The sequence below is a fragment of the Pyrus communis genome, chromosome 4, assembly GCF_963583255.1.
Source record: "Pyrus communis chromosome 4, drPyrComm1.1, whole genome shotgun sequence".
Taxonomy (NCBI): domain Eukaryota; kingdom Viridiplantae; phylum Streptophyta; class Magnoliopsida; order Rosales; family Rosaceae; genus Pyrus; species Pyrus communis.
The window spans coordinates 24,217,900-24,234,132 of NC_084806.1; the positions used below are offsets into that span (position 1 = coordinate 24,217,900).

The 16,233-nt window shown below is 38.9% G+C and overlaps 1 protein-coding gene across 1 annotated transcript; it reads right to left on the reverse strand.

Moving 5' to 3' along the window:
• Positions 1-4,004: 4,004 nt before the first annotated feature.
• LOC137731064 (uncharacterized) lies at positions 4,005-7,268 on the reverse strand. The gene is made up of 6 exons (XM_068470134.1): positions 7,113-7,268; positions 6,606-6,916; positions 6,176-6,355; positions 5,532-5,658; positions 5,311-5,424; positions 4,005-4,418 (listed from the first exon to the last, which is right to left on the reverse strand). Exons 2-6 carry the CDS (start codon positions 6,828-6,830, stop codon positions 4,303-4,305), a joined length of 762 nt encoding a protein of 253 aa, XP_068326235.1. The 5' UTR covers positions 6,831-6,916; positions 7,113-7,268; the 3' UTR covers positions 4,005-4,302.
• Positions 7,269-16,233: the final 8,965 nt, after the last annotated feature.

The following is a 16,233-nucleotide window of genomic DNA, read 5'->3' on the forward strand; positions in this document are numbered from 1 at the left end:
TAATCCTTGCCATATACAATTAAACTATTTAATTGTCCTTACTCATCTTCATTATATCCTTCAATCATTATCTTACGCAGTGTGCGATCTATTAGGTTCCTTTTAGTGAGGCAATGGGCAATTAGAACTCTTACTAATCGATTGTGAATTGAAACTTACTTTCAATTCTCCCTTTAGTGATTATACACCTTTAGGGCTTACACAAGCCATGAGTGACACCTAACAGTATATCATGGCTACCCAAGATAATCAGAAGATGTTGGAGAACCTATTCAGTTTGGGGTTACAATGCAATACGATCTTTCTCTAATACAATACTCTTGGTTACATTGTTTGGTTTGATAGTTTTTTCATGTATATCCAATGTGATTTTACTTATATGATTACCTAGAATGTGATTTGAAACGACTTCCTAAATGTCATTTATACTCTAGCCAGAGATTATTAATCATATCATAGAGTATTCTCACTAAACTGTTTGAAGATTAGAGATCCCTTGTTGTGCATTCACCTGCCTCTATAGTTAAGTGGCTTAACCCCAACTATGTCTTAGACACTCTCTGATGGAGTGCCTTTGGCACAATCAAAGATCAAGGACCTAACCACAAGACAACTATGATGCCTCAGGTCAAATGACTACTTTGCATTATCCCAACCTTGAGTTCATGTGACATGAGTATGAGAACTCCTTGTTGATCGCGTTCTATGGACTCATTCTCTATTGAGCACCTACATGCTTGTCTTGGTGTCAGTCACACCAATGACTCTAGGCCAATCACTTTCTTTGAGAGAAGACATAGCACGTACTAATTTTAATGGACTGTCAATGCCTTGGCAATCTTATGATCATGAACTTTTAGGATATGTATACGAAAAAGAATGGTCTCATGAATCTAACATCTTTAGATCACATTCTCTCAATTACATATTCCTTGAACTTTGTTCAAGCATATAACGTTTATATGAGATGGCTTTAAACAGTAATCTTTGCTCTTATATTAAACTACATTAGTTTAACATGTGAAATGTCCGTAAACTATCATCATATTATTGGTTTTATGGCACATTTTCAACATAATTCATGTGAAGTATATGTATGTAATACAACTACCATTTGACCATCGAGATGGTGTGTAGCTAAATCCTTGATTGTATGATCTATTTAACTTGGTTGTTGGATTTCAACAATTTATATTTTACAAAACTATTTAAGGTTAAAATGGTAAAGAGAATGTTGAGACTTTATTTGGATCTTCTCCTTTAACCTCTTCATTTCTCCTTATTCTGCATGTTAAAATGACTAAATTTGAAATCATTTATCCGTTCAACGGTTCTCTCTATAATTTATAGAGGATGAATCATAAGTTTTTTAGTTGAACACTGAAATATATTTAAAAAAAGAAAAGAAAAAAAAAGAAAAAGTGTTGATAAACCCACCCCACTCTCTTTTTTTTTTTTTTTTTTTCACCCATCTTTTAATAAAAGATTTGATACAAATTTTACCCTCTTGTAAAAGGACATTAGGGATATATATAAAATAAAATAAAATAAAAAAAACAACCAAGATTATCTTCCTCACCAGCTCTTTGCAACTATCTCAATTCCTTCAAATAATTATTTTCTTCATTTTTAATTACGCTAGCTTAATCATATGTAATAATTGTTCAAAAAAATTAATTAAATAAATAATTATTTAAAATTTTGAGAAATGAAATGGACCAGAAGAAGGAATTGGGCTTGAATGGGCAAGACCGGGTTGTCGCAAACTTAGAAATGGGGCTTGAGGACACAGTTTTGAGAATGTGGCATGAGGCTTGGTCGTGGGATTTGGAAGGGGGTTGCATTGGAGGTTTGGAGAGAGAGAAGGAAGGAGAGTTGCAGTCAGATGGAAATCTAAGAAGTGACCGGATTCTGGAATTCTAGCTGGAATAAAATAAGTGAGTGGTGGCTAGTCTGGGCTTGTCAGCACTCTAAAATTTATTCTTTTGAAAAATTAAAAAAGAATTTAGATATATATAGTGGGTGGGAAAGTAGTATTTCAATTTTTTAACTTTTTATGGTGATGAGATCATAATATAGGTGAAAAATAAGACTTCATGGTAAGTCATAAAGACCTAATCCTCTCTTAATCTCTTGCCAAGGGCATTTGTTTTTTCGCCCATTGCTCTGCACACTGTTTTTGGGTTCGTTTGAAAATGTTTTAAAATGAGTGAAAATATTTTTTTTGAAAAATATTTTTGGTTTCGAAAGCACTTAAAGTGTTTTATGCAAAGAGCACAAATTATGTACTTCTTGCAGAGAGCACCAATTATGTGCTTCTTGCATAAAACACTTCAAGTGTTTTCCATGATTCACTTGCATTTTTACTAAGAATTAGTTATAAAATACTTTCATCAAAAACATTTTTGGTCATTTTAAAAGCACTTTTAAATGACCCCTTCAACTCCCAAAAATTGAATATACATCCTTCTTCTGGGGTAGTTAGGTGAATGGGTTCATCGCATGATGTAGGCATCAAGATGGGCACCTGCATTGGCGATAAATTCTTACACAAAAAAAAGTTCGTGACGGATTTAGGGACTTCCTCTTTATGATCATAATTATTGATATTATAAAACACTATGTAAAGATAATTATGGCATGTAATTAATCTATTCAGCAACGACCATAATTCACAACGGCTAAACTACCTTCATTTTTATTGATATTTTGAAAATATTCTTTTTACATAATGTTTTATAATAAGAAAGATTTTAAATATAAGCAGCAAGTTCTGAATTAGCCAAGACCTATTTTAGTGTACGAATTTCTCTACAATTTTGTGGAGCCAAGTATCTCTCAAAGACGAAAAAAAAAAAAAACAAAAAAAGCAAAAAAATGTGGAAATGGCACTTAAATTAAAAAAAAAATGATGAAATTGACGAAATTTTTTGTAAATGATTATTTCAAAATGCAAATATTAACAGCTCCCCAAAAAGTATAAATTTTTTGTAAATAATTACCATGAAATCCCTTGAAATTGATTATATTTTTTGTGTTGTTGTAACAAAGTTACGTGAAAGCTTTGTAAAACATAAGGAAGTTATATGAAAATACGAAAAGACCTTAAGGGGGTGTATATGTTTAAATTAACAATCTGAAATTTCCGAAAGTGTAATTTTGGAGCCAAGTTTTGTGAAATGATATAAAAAATTCAATAAGAAAAAGAACGAAGTGGAGGGAGGTAATTTTTAAGAGGTGGATGCCACCTCCATATATGTATGTGGTGCAAGTATGATTCACGCGTTGGTTTGTATCCTTACAATTTTCGAGTCCACATCCTGCCATTCTCTCTGACCACTGCCGTTCTCTGGCAGGCAATCAAACCCTCTGCTATGATATGCGTTGGGTTTGTATGACAATGGCTTCTTTCATTTCAATCACTTTTGAATCAAACTGTTTGAATTCTTTATACAAGAACGAGTTTGTGCTGTCTAATAAAGGTGTTTCTTGGTCCTCAAGGTACTCTATATATATATATATATATATTATAAATACCACCACATAAACAGTTCAAAAGATCATTACGTATTTTCTTTTTCTTTAATTTGAAACAAATTTTGCTTCACTTTCTTCTTCAAATAAAGTTCTGCGTTGGAGTTTATTCTTTGGGGACTGGAGAATTATATGCATATCCTCATGGACGGGACGGGACAAGACGGGAATGGCAGCAGGCACCGGCAGTTACCAAAGTTTATTCTTTGGTAATTTTTCAGCATGCGGGCACGCAACATGTTACAAGTGTGTCAAAACGCCCCTGCTCGCCAATGTGCAAGACTGGAACCAACTGGCGTACTCTGGGCTTGAACTCGGCATCCGGCGATACAACTATCACCACAAGTGACTATTGTTCACCGGCAAGGACAAAACCCTACAAAGAAGAAAAGAGGGTAGTACTGGAGCAACCAGGAATCACCTTTGCAATTCTGAGTTTAAAATTACAGCAAAACATACCGGACAACTAGTAACCCAATTACGATTGTAGGATTTATATATCAATCACTATCAACCCAGAACCCACATTGTTTGAAACGAATCTCATTCCAAGTCTCATTTACATGGTAATAAATGTAAAGAAGATCATAAACAAACTGCAATGGTGCCGATTTCATCCATATATAGAAACCATACGGGCTTAAAATTCACGAAAGCAATCACTACCAGCCACAAATGATTTTCTCAGCTCAGCATTTACTTGTAAATAACAATCCTGCCTACACAGCCATTCCTCCCTCATTGTTATAGGATATGGACACAACTGTACTAGCGTTGGAATGAAAGAGAATATGAGCCAGTGTTTGGATCTTTGACTGCTTTAAAGTTGTCGACGCTCATTCCAAAACGGCCCAAAAGCGAGTTGCCCATTTCTTTCAGCTTCCCTGCCCACACAACAGTTTTAAACCCTCAGTCTTCCTTCTTATGAGAAAATTTAATGTTAGCAAGTGGAAGTACAGAAATGTAGATTACAGAGAACGACATGTCAGCCCACTAACAGCCTAGGCTGACTTCAAAATGAATTATGCCGCATAAATATATCACCCGCAGGCATAGCAATTTTGGACATGATGTCTGATGCCACCAGAAAGCACCGCTGAATATGCGAATAACCACCAGAGTCATGAGACAGAAGAATTGAAACAAACATCTTTAATAACATAATCACTTTCTAAAGGAGAACCAATGTGTTAAATATTCATTTAGTTGACAGCATCAAGAAGAATAAAATATTGCCCGACCACTCCCTAAACTGCCACAGCAACTCCTATGGAAATCATGGACAAGTTTCGATGAAAAGCTAGCGAGTCATAAGCAAAGATCATATGTCATCAAGGAATTGATTAGTATGATGCATATTAGTACTTCCTCCTTTCCACACTTAGGTTTTCCACTGTTTCACAAAATCAGACAAAATAGTTACTTTCGCCATTCAGCATGTAATTATTTGACTTTGCAAACCACATTGCTTATTTCCCTGCAATACAGTCCAATTTGCCTATCCATTGGTCTTTGTTTCTCAAGATAAAGAATAAGTCATGTTTAATGCGAAGGCTTGCAGAATGGTCTGTCTATGGGATGGGTTGGGATTCTTTTCTGTACTTTACTGGAAAATTATATAATTATGGTACAGATAGCTTTTGGGAATAATTTGATTGAGTGGGCAAGAAAGAGAAATTAAAACCACGAAACATGGAGCGGTTAACAATATGCACAAGGAAATAATTAAATCAACCCACCAGCCACTTATATACCAAAAAACAGAGAGAAACTGACCTATCATCTCCTCTTTCATCTTTTCTCTCTTTTCTTCAGCTAGTGGCCCCAAACGGCGAATGGCCATTTTGGCTTGGTCATTTGAAGGATCCAGTTCCAAGACGCTTTTCATATCTGTAGTGTATAAACAAGAATTGAGCAATACAAATTAGTATTAATCCACCTAATGAGAAGACAAGTTGTTTCTAGTGGTTAAATTTTGGTATTAAATTCGAACTTACCAACAATAGCCTCTTCAAAATGCTCGAGCTTTTCATGAGTTTCTGCTCTTCTAAGCAGAGCTTTCATATATGAAGGATTGAGTTCAAGCGCTTTTGTGCATTCCTTGATTGCGTCCTCATACTTTTCCTGTGAAGATTAAAAGTGTAATAATTATGCACCATAACGTATCATTTGTGTACAATTCTAATGAAAAGAATACGACACCTTTTCAAAACACATAATAAGAAAAGGGAAGATAATGGAAAGACTAAAAGTGAAAACAGCCTTTTAGTTTTTTGTGAGGAAAGTGAAAACTGCTTATTCGAACAAATAGCACTCGCACTAAATTCCAACCACGGCTTAAAAATACCAGGAAAACTTTGATCAGAAATTTTGACAAACAATGCCATCTAATATAAACTTGAATTATTCGTTGTCTTTCACAATAAATCTTAAGTCCAAATATTAAGAACCTTAAAGCATCACTTATAAACTTTGATCAGTTATTACGAATATTAAGAGCCTCAACTAATTTCATCCATGTATACCAATACATCTTGCTACATATTTAGAAATTTGGAATCATAGATTGTCTAACATGTGAGAATCAAAGGGGAATCAGAGTCCAGAAGAGTTTCCAAAGATGTGAACCCACATAACGTACCAATTTCGAGAAGCATACTGCACTGTTTAAATGACAAATGGAACGTAATTCGACAGACAGTGGCATATCAGGTGCAAGGTGTAAAGCAAGCTCATACTGTGTTAGTGCCTCCTGGTATTGCCCACTGCCAAAAAGTCTATTTCCTTCAATTTTCACATCACTTGCTTCTTCAAACGCTTTCTGCTTCCGATGCAAAACCAACAAATTGAAAAAAAATGTATTTCAACACAAACATAGGAGTCGTAGGCAATAAAATCAATTCCCCGATCAGATATACATATAACTAAGAGACAATGACCAAATTGGATTTTCAGATTTCAGAACAAAATTGACCTCTTCAAGTATCAATAAGTAATTGAATCATCTACAATATCGATTACCAATGGAATTTACCAGAAGAAGATGAACAGTCGCTTCGACTGAGAGTTACCTGCTTCGATTCAACGTCGTCATCGTTCGGAGAGGGAGTTTCCTGTTGTTCGTCTTGGAGATGGAGTTGTTGAGGGATTTCGTCGTCGTTGAGTTCGCCGTCGCTGGCAGTTTCAAAGCCATCGGAGGCATCTCTGTTGGTGGCGGTGGCAGAGGAGGAGGGGGGATTTGGGGGATTCATATCGCTATGGCATTCATTCTCTCCTTCTTCTTCCTTTATCAGCATCTCTGTCGGTGAAGAAGGTTTTAGGGATATTGACCGTGTCGCCGGCGATTGCGTTTTCTTCTAGAAACTGAAATTTTACATATGAACTAGAATACAAGAAAAAAAATTCAGATAAAATCGCCAAATATTCGCCTGGATCTACCGGAGCTTAATCGCGGAACAAAAACGATCTCCAAAACTTAAAAATTAAAGAGAAAGGAGACGAAAATTCGAGAAATTAAGAAAGCGAGATTTCTACAAACAGGTGATCAGATTAGGGGATTAGGGTTTAGAGTTGCGTACCCATGGATGGCGAGAGGTCCGTGAGATCTCGCGTGAGATAAGGGTTTCGAAGAGCAGCGAGCGAGCGACGAAGGAAGGTAGTGATAAAATGAGAACACTCCACTTGTGCTGCGTGTTTCTGGAGTGTACTGGTAGCGTACCAATATCAACGTCCATCATCCCGGTTCGTTATGCACTTAATTACCCAATTTTGTAACCTGAAAAGAATGTTTTTTTTCTTCTTTTTATTTTAATTTATTTTTCAACCAATATGATTAGAATGGTATTAATTTTTTGGATTTTTTTTTTTTTTAGCAGAATCAAGGAATTAATCTAAAGAGAAACCTCGGGTCACTTAGCATTACGGTTTAGTAGTACTCCTTTTCACTTGTAGTTGGGAGGTGTTATATTCGATTCTCGCCAATGACAAATTTGTGCTCAAATATATCTACACTAAGGAATATACTGTCGAGTTGGGCGAATTTGAGTCACCAATCAATTCACCACCATCCATAGAGCAAGGTTCGAGCAATCTGTGCTCAAATATACCTTGGAGTACAAAGATTTGAAACTTTGAAAATGAGCTCAGCTTTTTCAGATAGTTTCAGGCCATCTTCGACCACTTTTCGAACTTCCAATAGATATAATCTTGTTGCTCTCTTCCAAGCTTCATTTTGACATTAGCATCATGAAATTTGGTTGAGAAATGACTCACTTATAGCTCTGTGAAGAATTCCAGCAAAAAATCCATAATTCGATGAAGTTTTGACAAAGTAGACAACATCGTTAACGACTGGAGAAAGGAAGAAGATGACAGAATAGTCTATCAAGGTGAGGAATATTCTCTAACTTAGTCATCATATTCTGATAACGGCAAGTATATTCCATAGCCTGAATCAATGAAGTTGTGAGCACTTCCTAAGTCTAGTAGGATTCTCACATAATGTGTAATACCCTGAAAATTTAAATATATGAATTAAATATTCATAATTATGAATATGTAGAGAAAAGTGAAATTCAATCGATTTATGGTTATGAAAATTTAATCGAGAAATTTTAAAATTTTGTTATGAGAAATTATTATAATTTAAGTCGTAAAATTTATTGACCAGTGGAAAAAACAAAATTGGCCCTATAGTATTAAAGGGATTCTTCGTGGACATATTTGATCTTTGCATGATTTTTCAGATTTTATTACATATTTGGATAGTACTCGTCGATATGAACATGTGGGCGCAAACAAAATGTAATTAATGTAATTTGGAGTTATAATGAATAAATTAGAGACATTTTAGTTGAAAAAAAAAAAAAAAGAAGCTGGCAAATGGCAGCAAGAGAGAGGGGAAAAGAGAGAGTTGTGGGAGAGAAAAGGAAAGGGTAGGGCCAATCAGGAAGGGAGGAAATGAGGAATCGGATTTCCTTTTGACCCGCCGACCCAGCCGTATCTCCCTCATCCGACTTTCATTTTGGGTAATATTGGTGTCCATGGAAAGCTCTCGGCGAGCCCAACATCCCTGTGGTGTTAGATTTTTAAATTCTAACCCAATTTTACAAATCAAAGCCACAAAGTTCTAGTTTGTCCAGTGGATTTCACCCTTTTTCGGTGATTCCGACAACGATTACCATCGATCCGCACCACCAATAGACTCCCCTCAATCCCAAGAGAAAGTGTAACATCCCATCCCGAAACTAACGAAACGTACATTTGAAATTACAATTTTACCCCCTAGTTCGTTACTTTACGTGTAGTTTTGTGTTGTGTGGTGTTGTAGGACCACACACACACTCATACCCTCTCTTTCTCTCCCGGGATTCCCTCCCTCTTTCCCTCACTTTTTGTCTCTCTCTCTCTCTCTCTCCCCGAGTTCTTCTTCTTCTTCTTCATTCTACATACGGACACACACACAAACATACTCAAATCTTCACGAATCAAGAAACCAAGACCACCCTCGTGCTCGTGAGGCTGAGAGGAGTCCAGTGGTACCATTTTCAGGTAGGAACTCCGACGTTTTCACGTCGGTTTCACGAGCTCAGTTTTAGTTACTGTTCATGCAAATTTAATTTACTTAGTTTTTGGACATTTGAAGCTTATAGTTGTGTTTGTGAGGTTCCCAGGAGCTTGGGAGTAGCTCGTTGGGTGAGTTTGGACGTCGGGATCGTCCTGTTCAAAGTTGGCCGAACTTGGATTGTTGTTGCAGGTATGATCTAGTGAGTTTTAGCTTGTAAAAGTGGTCTAACGTTGTTCTACTAGTCCTAAGCTTCATTTTGGCGTTTGAATCATGAAAATTGGTTGAAAAACGAAGGAGAAAACTAAGTTTGAATTTTTCCCAGTTTTCCGGCGCCGTCGCCGGCGCCGGAGAAGAAAGGAGAATATTCCGTTAAGTTTAACGGAATATTCCTAACGGCAGTGACGGCGTCAGTTAAGTTTAACGGAATATTCCGTCAGTTTAACGGAATATTCCTGACGGCGTCAGTTGACGCCGTCAGTGTGCATGGCACGTGGCCGCGCGTGGGGGGCGCGTAGGTCCGTGCCTATTCAGGCGCGTGGGGGCGCGTGCGGGGTCCAAAAATTATTTTAAAAATATGGGTGTGATCCTGAGGTTGTGTAGAGCACGTTGGTATATTCATTTGTCCAATTTGAGCAATGTATGAGAAGTTATTACGAGAAGTTGGTTAGGTGCTTTTAAATTAACGTTTTCGTAGCTTTTTCGCGTATAGGTGATACGTATTCCGAGGACGAGCGTACACACTCGAGGCAGGGGGGCTACGACCCTTCCACTTATCAGTGAGTGGGCTTTTGTTTTCCGTATATACCTATCTACATTTAAATTCCCAGAAATAGATTAAAAAGAGTAATTGATTTATGTCATGCATTTTATTATTATCGCTTATGCATCATCACATGCATTAGTAGCGGCATATATTTATATATGTGTATTTGGTGCTGTGGACGCACAGGTAAGTGGTATTCATGTTTGTATGCAGTAATAGTTTGAGATGTTTAGAGAGCTCATAATATGCACCCCCGGTGTTAGTGCTCCCGCCCGGAGTTAGGGGCATAGCCTTCACGTGTATGTTCACCCGCACCGCATGCTCGCCTTGGATCCAAGTTAGGTGCAAAGCCTGTCGTACAGACCACATTAGGTGGTTCCGACTTGTAGGTCACCCGCGATTTATCGCCCAGCTTCACGTGATCGTAGCACTAGAGCATACATATATATATTACACCAAGCCTGTCGTACAGACCACGTTAGGTGGTTCCGACTCGTGTGCAGATTCAGATATTGAGTTGAGATTGGAGATCTATATGCAGCCGTACAGGTCACGTTAGGTGACTCCCGGCTGCCAGATTATATGTTATTGATGTGAATTACGCTTGAGCATTTACATTTGATTATGAGATTCCGTTATGGCATATTCTCGAGCATGAATGGCATATTTGGAGCATGAATGGCATATTTTGGAGCATGATTGGCATATCTATACATACGTATATATGTTCATTTTCTGGGAAGTATACAGGTTTTACGGCGAGGGGTTATAATGTATTTTGCTAAAGAGTTTTCAAAGAGCTTTGTTTTTGCCCACTCACGCTTTTGTTTTTGCGCCCCTCCAGGTTCTAGTGGTCTAGCAAGTTCGGTGGTTTTTCCCAGAGGGCGTCCCAACATTTCTGACAGACACTCACCATTGTAGGGTCACCTTCGGGTGTATTTATGTCGCAACTTTCCTTTTTGACTGCTGTAGACTTGCTCTGAAATTGTGTCTCACATACGCTAGCACTTGTTTTAGTACTTTGTATGCTAGTTTTTAATTATTCGTACTTTTATATTACTATCTTTATAGCTTCCGCACGCGCACATGGCTACGTCACCTTCGTGTGATGGCCAGCACGCCCTGATCTCGGTCGGGGTGTGTCAGCTTGGTATCAGAGCCTAGGTTTGGCAGTCCTGTGTCTTTGTGAGTATTCTAATAGTTGGTGTCTTCTGTCAGAATCATGCTGCCTCGTCGGGAACCACGTCGCTCTGATGAGCCTAGTTTCCCTGATCTTACTCAGTTAGGGGAAGTTATTGCTACAGCCCTTCAGACAGTGATGCGCCCTCCCCAGAGGACTCCTCTGGAGACTACAGTGATGCGCCCTCCCCAGAGGACTCCTCTGGAGACTATGTATAATCTGAAGTTGGATAAGTTTAAAGGTAGTGAGGGTCACGAAGGCGCAGAGCGTTGGTTAGAACACATAGAGAAGACTTTCCGTGTGTTGCATAACCAGGGGAACCTTCCTATGGAGAGGTGGGTCGAGACAACCTCATGGTTTCTGGAGATGGAGTCTGCAGCCTGGTGGGAACAGGAGCTTCGTAGGTTGACTCCAGCTCAGAGGACTGATTGGAATGTTTTCAAGGATGTGTTTCAGAGGAGGTTTGTACCCCCTGAGTATATTGATCGTAAGAAACAGGAATTCACCGAGTTGAAACAGCGAAAGATGACGGCTAACGAGTATTATCGTAAGTTCACTGATCTGTCTCGTTACTATCCTGACGTCGCTGGTAATCCGGCGGAGATGCTTCGTCGTTTCCGCTTAGGCACTAGGAAGAGATGGCGTTCTATGGCGACTACTACTCACTGTGAGTCCTACCAGGATTTCTATGAAATATTGTTGAGGATAGAGGACTCTGAGAATATGTCGAGCGACAGTGATGAAAAGAAAGATGACAAAGGAAAAGGTCAAATGTCGCTTGGGCCTCGCCAGACTCAAAACTTCAAGAGGGGTGGTATTAGTTCAAGTTCGTCTAGTGGTGGTTTCAGTACCTCTGGACAGGGACGTGGAGGTAGGTTTTATGGAGGCGCTCGAGGCCAGAGACAAAGTGATGGTGGCCGAAGCCAAGTTCCATTTTATCGTAGGTGTAATAACCGACATTTCGGCGATTGCAGACATGGCAGCGGTGGTTGTTTCACTTGTGGACAGGTGGGACATAAAGCGGTGAATTGTCCTCAGGGTCAGCAGCAGAAGCCGCAGCAGACCTTTATGCCGCCGCCTGCACCGATTCGGCAAATCCAGGGTCCGAGTAATTATGGTCAAGCAGGTAGAGGTGGTGCTCACCACTATCAGGGTGATGCTGTTCCTTATGCTCCGGGACAATATCAGTACCCCCAGGACCCGTATTCACAGGGTGGTTATCCCCCGTATCCCAGCAACTACATGCCGTATCCTCCAGCTCCAACGGGTGGTTCTCAGTGGTACCAAGGAGGACAGTATCAGCAGGGTGAGATTGCCACTAGTAGTGCAGGGTCTTCGAGACAGTCGGGTCAGCCCAGTCAAGGGCGTGGAGTCAAGGTCGCGGTGTTCAAGCGAGCAGAGGTCGCGGCGGACGACAGCAGGGCCAGGGGCGTATTCACAATATTTCTCTGCAGGATGCTCAGAACAACCCGGACTTGATTATGGGTACGTTAAACATTCTTGGTTATTTTGCTAGAGTCTTAATTGATTGTGGAGCTACACATTCCGTTATTTCTCATACATTTGCTCAAGTAACGCAACCTCGCCCCACACCTCTAGGGTACGATTTAGAATTCGCTATGCCTAGAGGAGAGAGATGTGTTGTAGATTGTATGTACCCAGGATGTCCAGTGATAGTAGAGGGTGTTGTTATGCCCGCTGATCTTATCCCGTTAGATATTGTCGATTTTGATGTGATTTTGGGCACAGATTGGTTGCACTTCTATCGTGCCAACATTGATTGTTACGGGAAAGTAGTTACGTTTCACCGTCCTGGATTACCTGAGGTTACTTTTGTGGGTGAGCAGAGTGGGGTAAGACACGGCGTTATTTCGGCTTTGCGAGCGAAGAAGTTATTGTCTAAAGGTTGTCAGGGGTATCTAGCTCATGTGGTGCTAGAGGAGACCATTCCTAGCAGAATTGAGGATGTGAGAGTGGTCAGACACTTCCCTGATGTTTTTCCTGAGGATTTACCTGGTTTACCCCCAGATCGAGATGTGGAGTTCACTATTGAGTTACTTCCAGGTACTAATCCTATTTCATTAACTCTTTATCGTATGGCTCCCGCTGAGTTAAGGGAATTGAAAGTGCAGTTACAAGAATTAGTGGATAAGGGATTCATTCAGCCTAGTACTTCACCTTGGGGCGCTCCAGTGTTGTTTGTGAAAAAGAAAGATGGGACCTTGAGGCTGTGTATCGACTACAGGCAATTGAATCGGGTGACGATTAAAAACCGTTATCCATTGCCTCGTATCGACGATTTGTTTGATCAGCTGAGAGGTGCTTGTGTATTTTCTAAGATAGACTTGAGGTCTGGGTACTATCAGCTGAAGATTAGTAAGGATGATGTTCCTAAGACGGCGTTCAGGACTCGTTACGGTCATTACGAGTTTCTGGTTATGCCGTTTGGGTTAACGAATGCACCAGCAGCTTTTATGGATTTAATGAATCGGGTATTCCAGCCTTACTTGGATAGATTTGTTATTGTCTTCATTGACGATATTCTGGTGTATTCTAAGTCCAAAGCGGAGCATGTTCGACATCTCACTTTGGTGTTGAAGAGGTTGAGGGAACACCAATTATATGCTAAGTTTAGCAAGTGCCAGTTCTGGTTAGATCAAGTCGCGTTTTTGGGGCACATCATTTCTGCTCAAGGTATTCTGGTTGATCCTCAGAAGGTTGCAGCTGTGGAGGGTTGGGAGTAACCACGAACCGTCACTGAGGTGAGAAGTTTCATTGGTTTGGCGGGATATTATCGGAGATTCGTTAAGGATTTTTCGGTAATTGCCTTGCCACTGACGAGGTTAACAAGGAAAGACGTTAAGTTTGAGTGGAATGATAAGTGTGAGCAGAGTTTCCAGCAGTTGAAGCATTGTCTCACTCATGCACCTGTTTTGGCACTCCCGGATGATGCGTGATTTATACGCACACAAATTAAACCCTCTTTTCGTCAAATTATAGTATATGTATAAGTAGGGATCGTTCTGGACCGGGGATTAGGAGGGATTGTTAATCACTTGGATTTGACTCAAAAACGTAAAAACACAATATAAAACACTAAACTAGACTCAAAGAATGTAAAACTAAACTTTAAAACACTAAGACAGACCAAAGACTCAAAATGCTTTTAAAAACACAAACTAAAATGATTTCTAACTAAATTGACATTAAAGTAAAGGGGGATTTAAGTTTATACGAAAATTGAAATAACGAAACAAGTTAAATAAACTAGACAGAATGTAAATATGAAATTGATGAAATGGAATGAATGGATGATAGAATAGCTAAGGGGGTCATCTCCACATATGTTACACTTGCATAATAAAAAGATTTCCAATTGCATTTCAATAAATTATGAAACTCATCACCCCGGGTTAATTAGGTCCGCTTAAATTAACCGTCAAGTTTTCCTTAAGTTAATGAATTGGATGGGTTAGCGCAACGCAATTCACAACATTCTCCAAAAGTCCTTTACGTGAACAGCACAATAAAGATACAATCAAAGATCATTAAGCATTATGAAAACTATAAGTGTTGACGAGGCATTCGTTACTATGATGAGCATGAAACTCGTGCCAAGAATTCATTTAACGCGATTGTTTATAAGCAACCTCCACTACTTGTGAATATAAGTTCATAACGATTAGGTGAAAATCACTTATATTCTAGCGTCATATTCATGCATGAAAATTAAGCGCGCATTCTTAATAAACATACATAAATAAGTTATCAATCAAACGGTTAAACAAATTGAATCAACAACTTATGAAATGCAATTAGAAGTAATCAAATCAAAATGCAAGCATAAACATATATTTCGAATCACCCCCTAGCTAAGGGGGGGGTTTAGTTCCTCATACAAAACAAAGAGAATTAAAATTAAACATTGAAATCAAAGAAACACCTAAACATTCCAACAACTCAAACTTGAATTGTATGAACGTTTAGGCCCTCTTCTCTTCCTCTTTATTGTAGCATAAGGTCTAAGTTTAGTTGGTTTGGGGGAATGGAAGTGTGGAAGTGGATGAGGAGTGGTGGAAATGGAAAGATGGTTTTTGGATTCTAAGGGAGACGCACGGCTAAGAGAGAAAGGGATGTGTTTGTGGTGTGTTGTGTATGAAATGAGATGTCCATGAATGAATGAATGCAAGGGTATTTATAGGAGTAGTGGAGGGAACATATGGCTATGTCATTTGTAGGTGAAGTAGGTGGATGTTGTAGGTGAAGTAGGTGAAGTAGGTGGATGTTGTAGGTGAAGTAGGTGGATGTTGTAGGTGAAGTAGGTTGTGAAAACATGTGAATGCATGTGTTGATGAATGATAAGTGGTTATGATAAGTGATATGATATGTGATGAGTGATATGTGGTGTGTGATAAGTGATATGTGATAAGTGATTGAGTGTATGATATGATAAGTGGTGAATGATATGTGATAAGTGATATGTGGTGTATGATAAGTGGTAAGTGATATGTGGTGTGTGATAAGTGGGAGTGTGGAATGTTGGAATGTTATGCACGGCTAAGGATAAAGGAAAGGTTTAAATGTCCTAAAACTAAAGGGAACAAGGTTCCAACACTTTGGTCTTCAATTAGGTCTTCAATTTCGTCCAACACTTTGGCTTCAAGCATAAGCTATCCGTCCTTAGCCCAAAAGTGCTCCAAAAGTTTCCAAAATGCATCTTTTTGCTCCTTTAGCCCTTTGGACCTACAAACACACGAAAATAGCTTAAAGTACTAAAATAACTAAAGAAACATAACGTAAATGCACGAGAACAAGCTATTTAAGTCGCATGAATATGCTCCTATCAAATACCCCTACACTTATCTTTTGCTAGTCCTCGAGCAAAACAAAACAAAAGAACACGAAACTAGACAAAACGAACAAAACACAACCTACACCTTCCAACAATCGTCTCACGGATTTCCAATGCACAAGACAAGTTAAAAATCATTATTCCCACAGATTTTAGCCATCTTGACACTTAAGTACATTCTTAATCATAGTCACCACATACTAATTCACAATTAAGCATTTAAAACTATATTTTGAATGTAGTAACATGCCTTAGAGAATTTGCTCAATTCCTTACAAGATATGCTCTCGTTTTTCACACAGATTTTCTGACTACACACCCTAAACTAGTTATATGTG

What these genes read in the sequence shown, in the direction of transcription:
- LOC137731064 (XM_068470134.1), bottom strand. Translation starts at nt 6,830, where the DNA reads ATGCTGATAAAGGAAGAAGAAGGAGAGAATGAATGCCATAGCGATATG. An exon ending in ACGACGTTGAATCGAAGCAG is followed by an intron (nt 6,356 to 6,605) that starts GTAACTCTCAGT and finishes CATCGGAAGCAG; the next exon opens with AAAGCGTTTGAAGAAGCAAG. An exon ending in TTTTGAAGAGGCTATTGTTG is followed by an intron (nt 5,425 to 5,531) that starts GTAAGTTCGAAT and finishes TATACACTACAG; the next exon opens with ATATGAAAAGCGTCTTGGAA.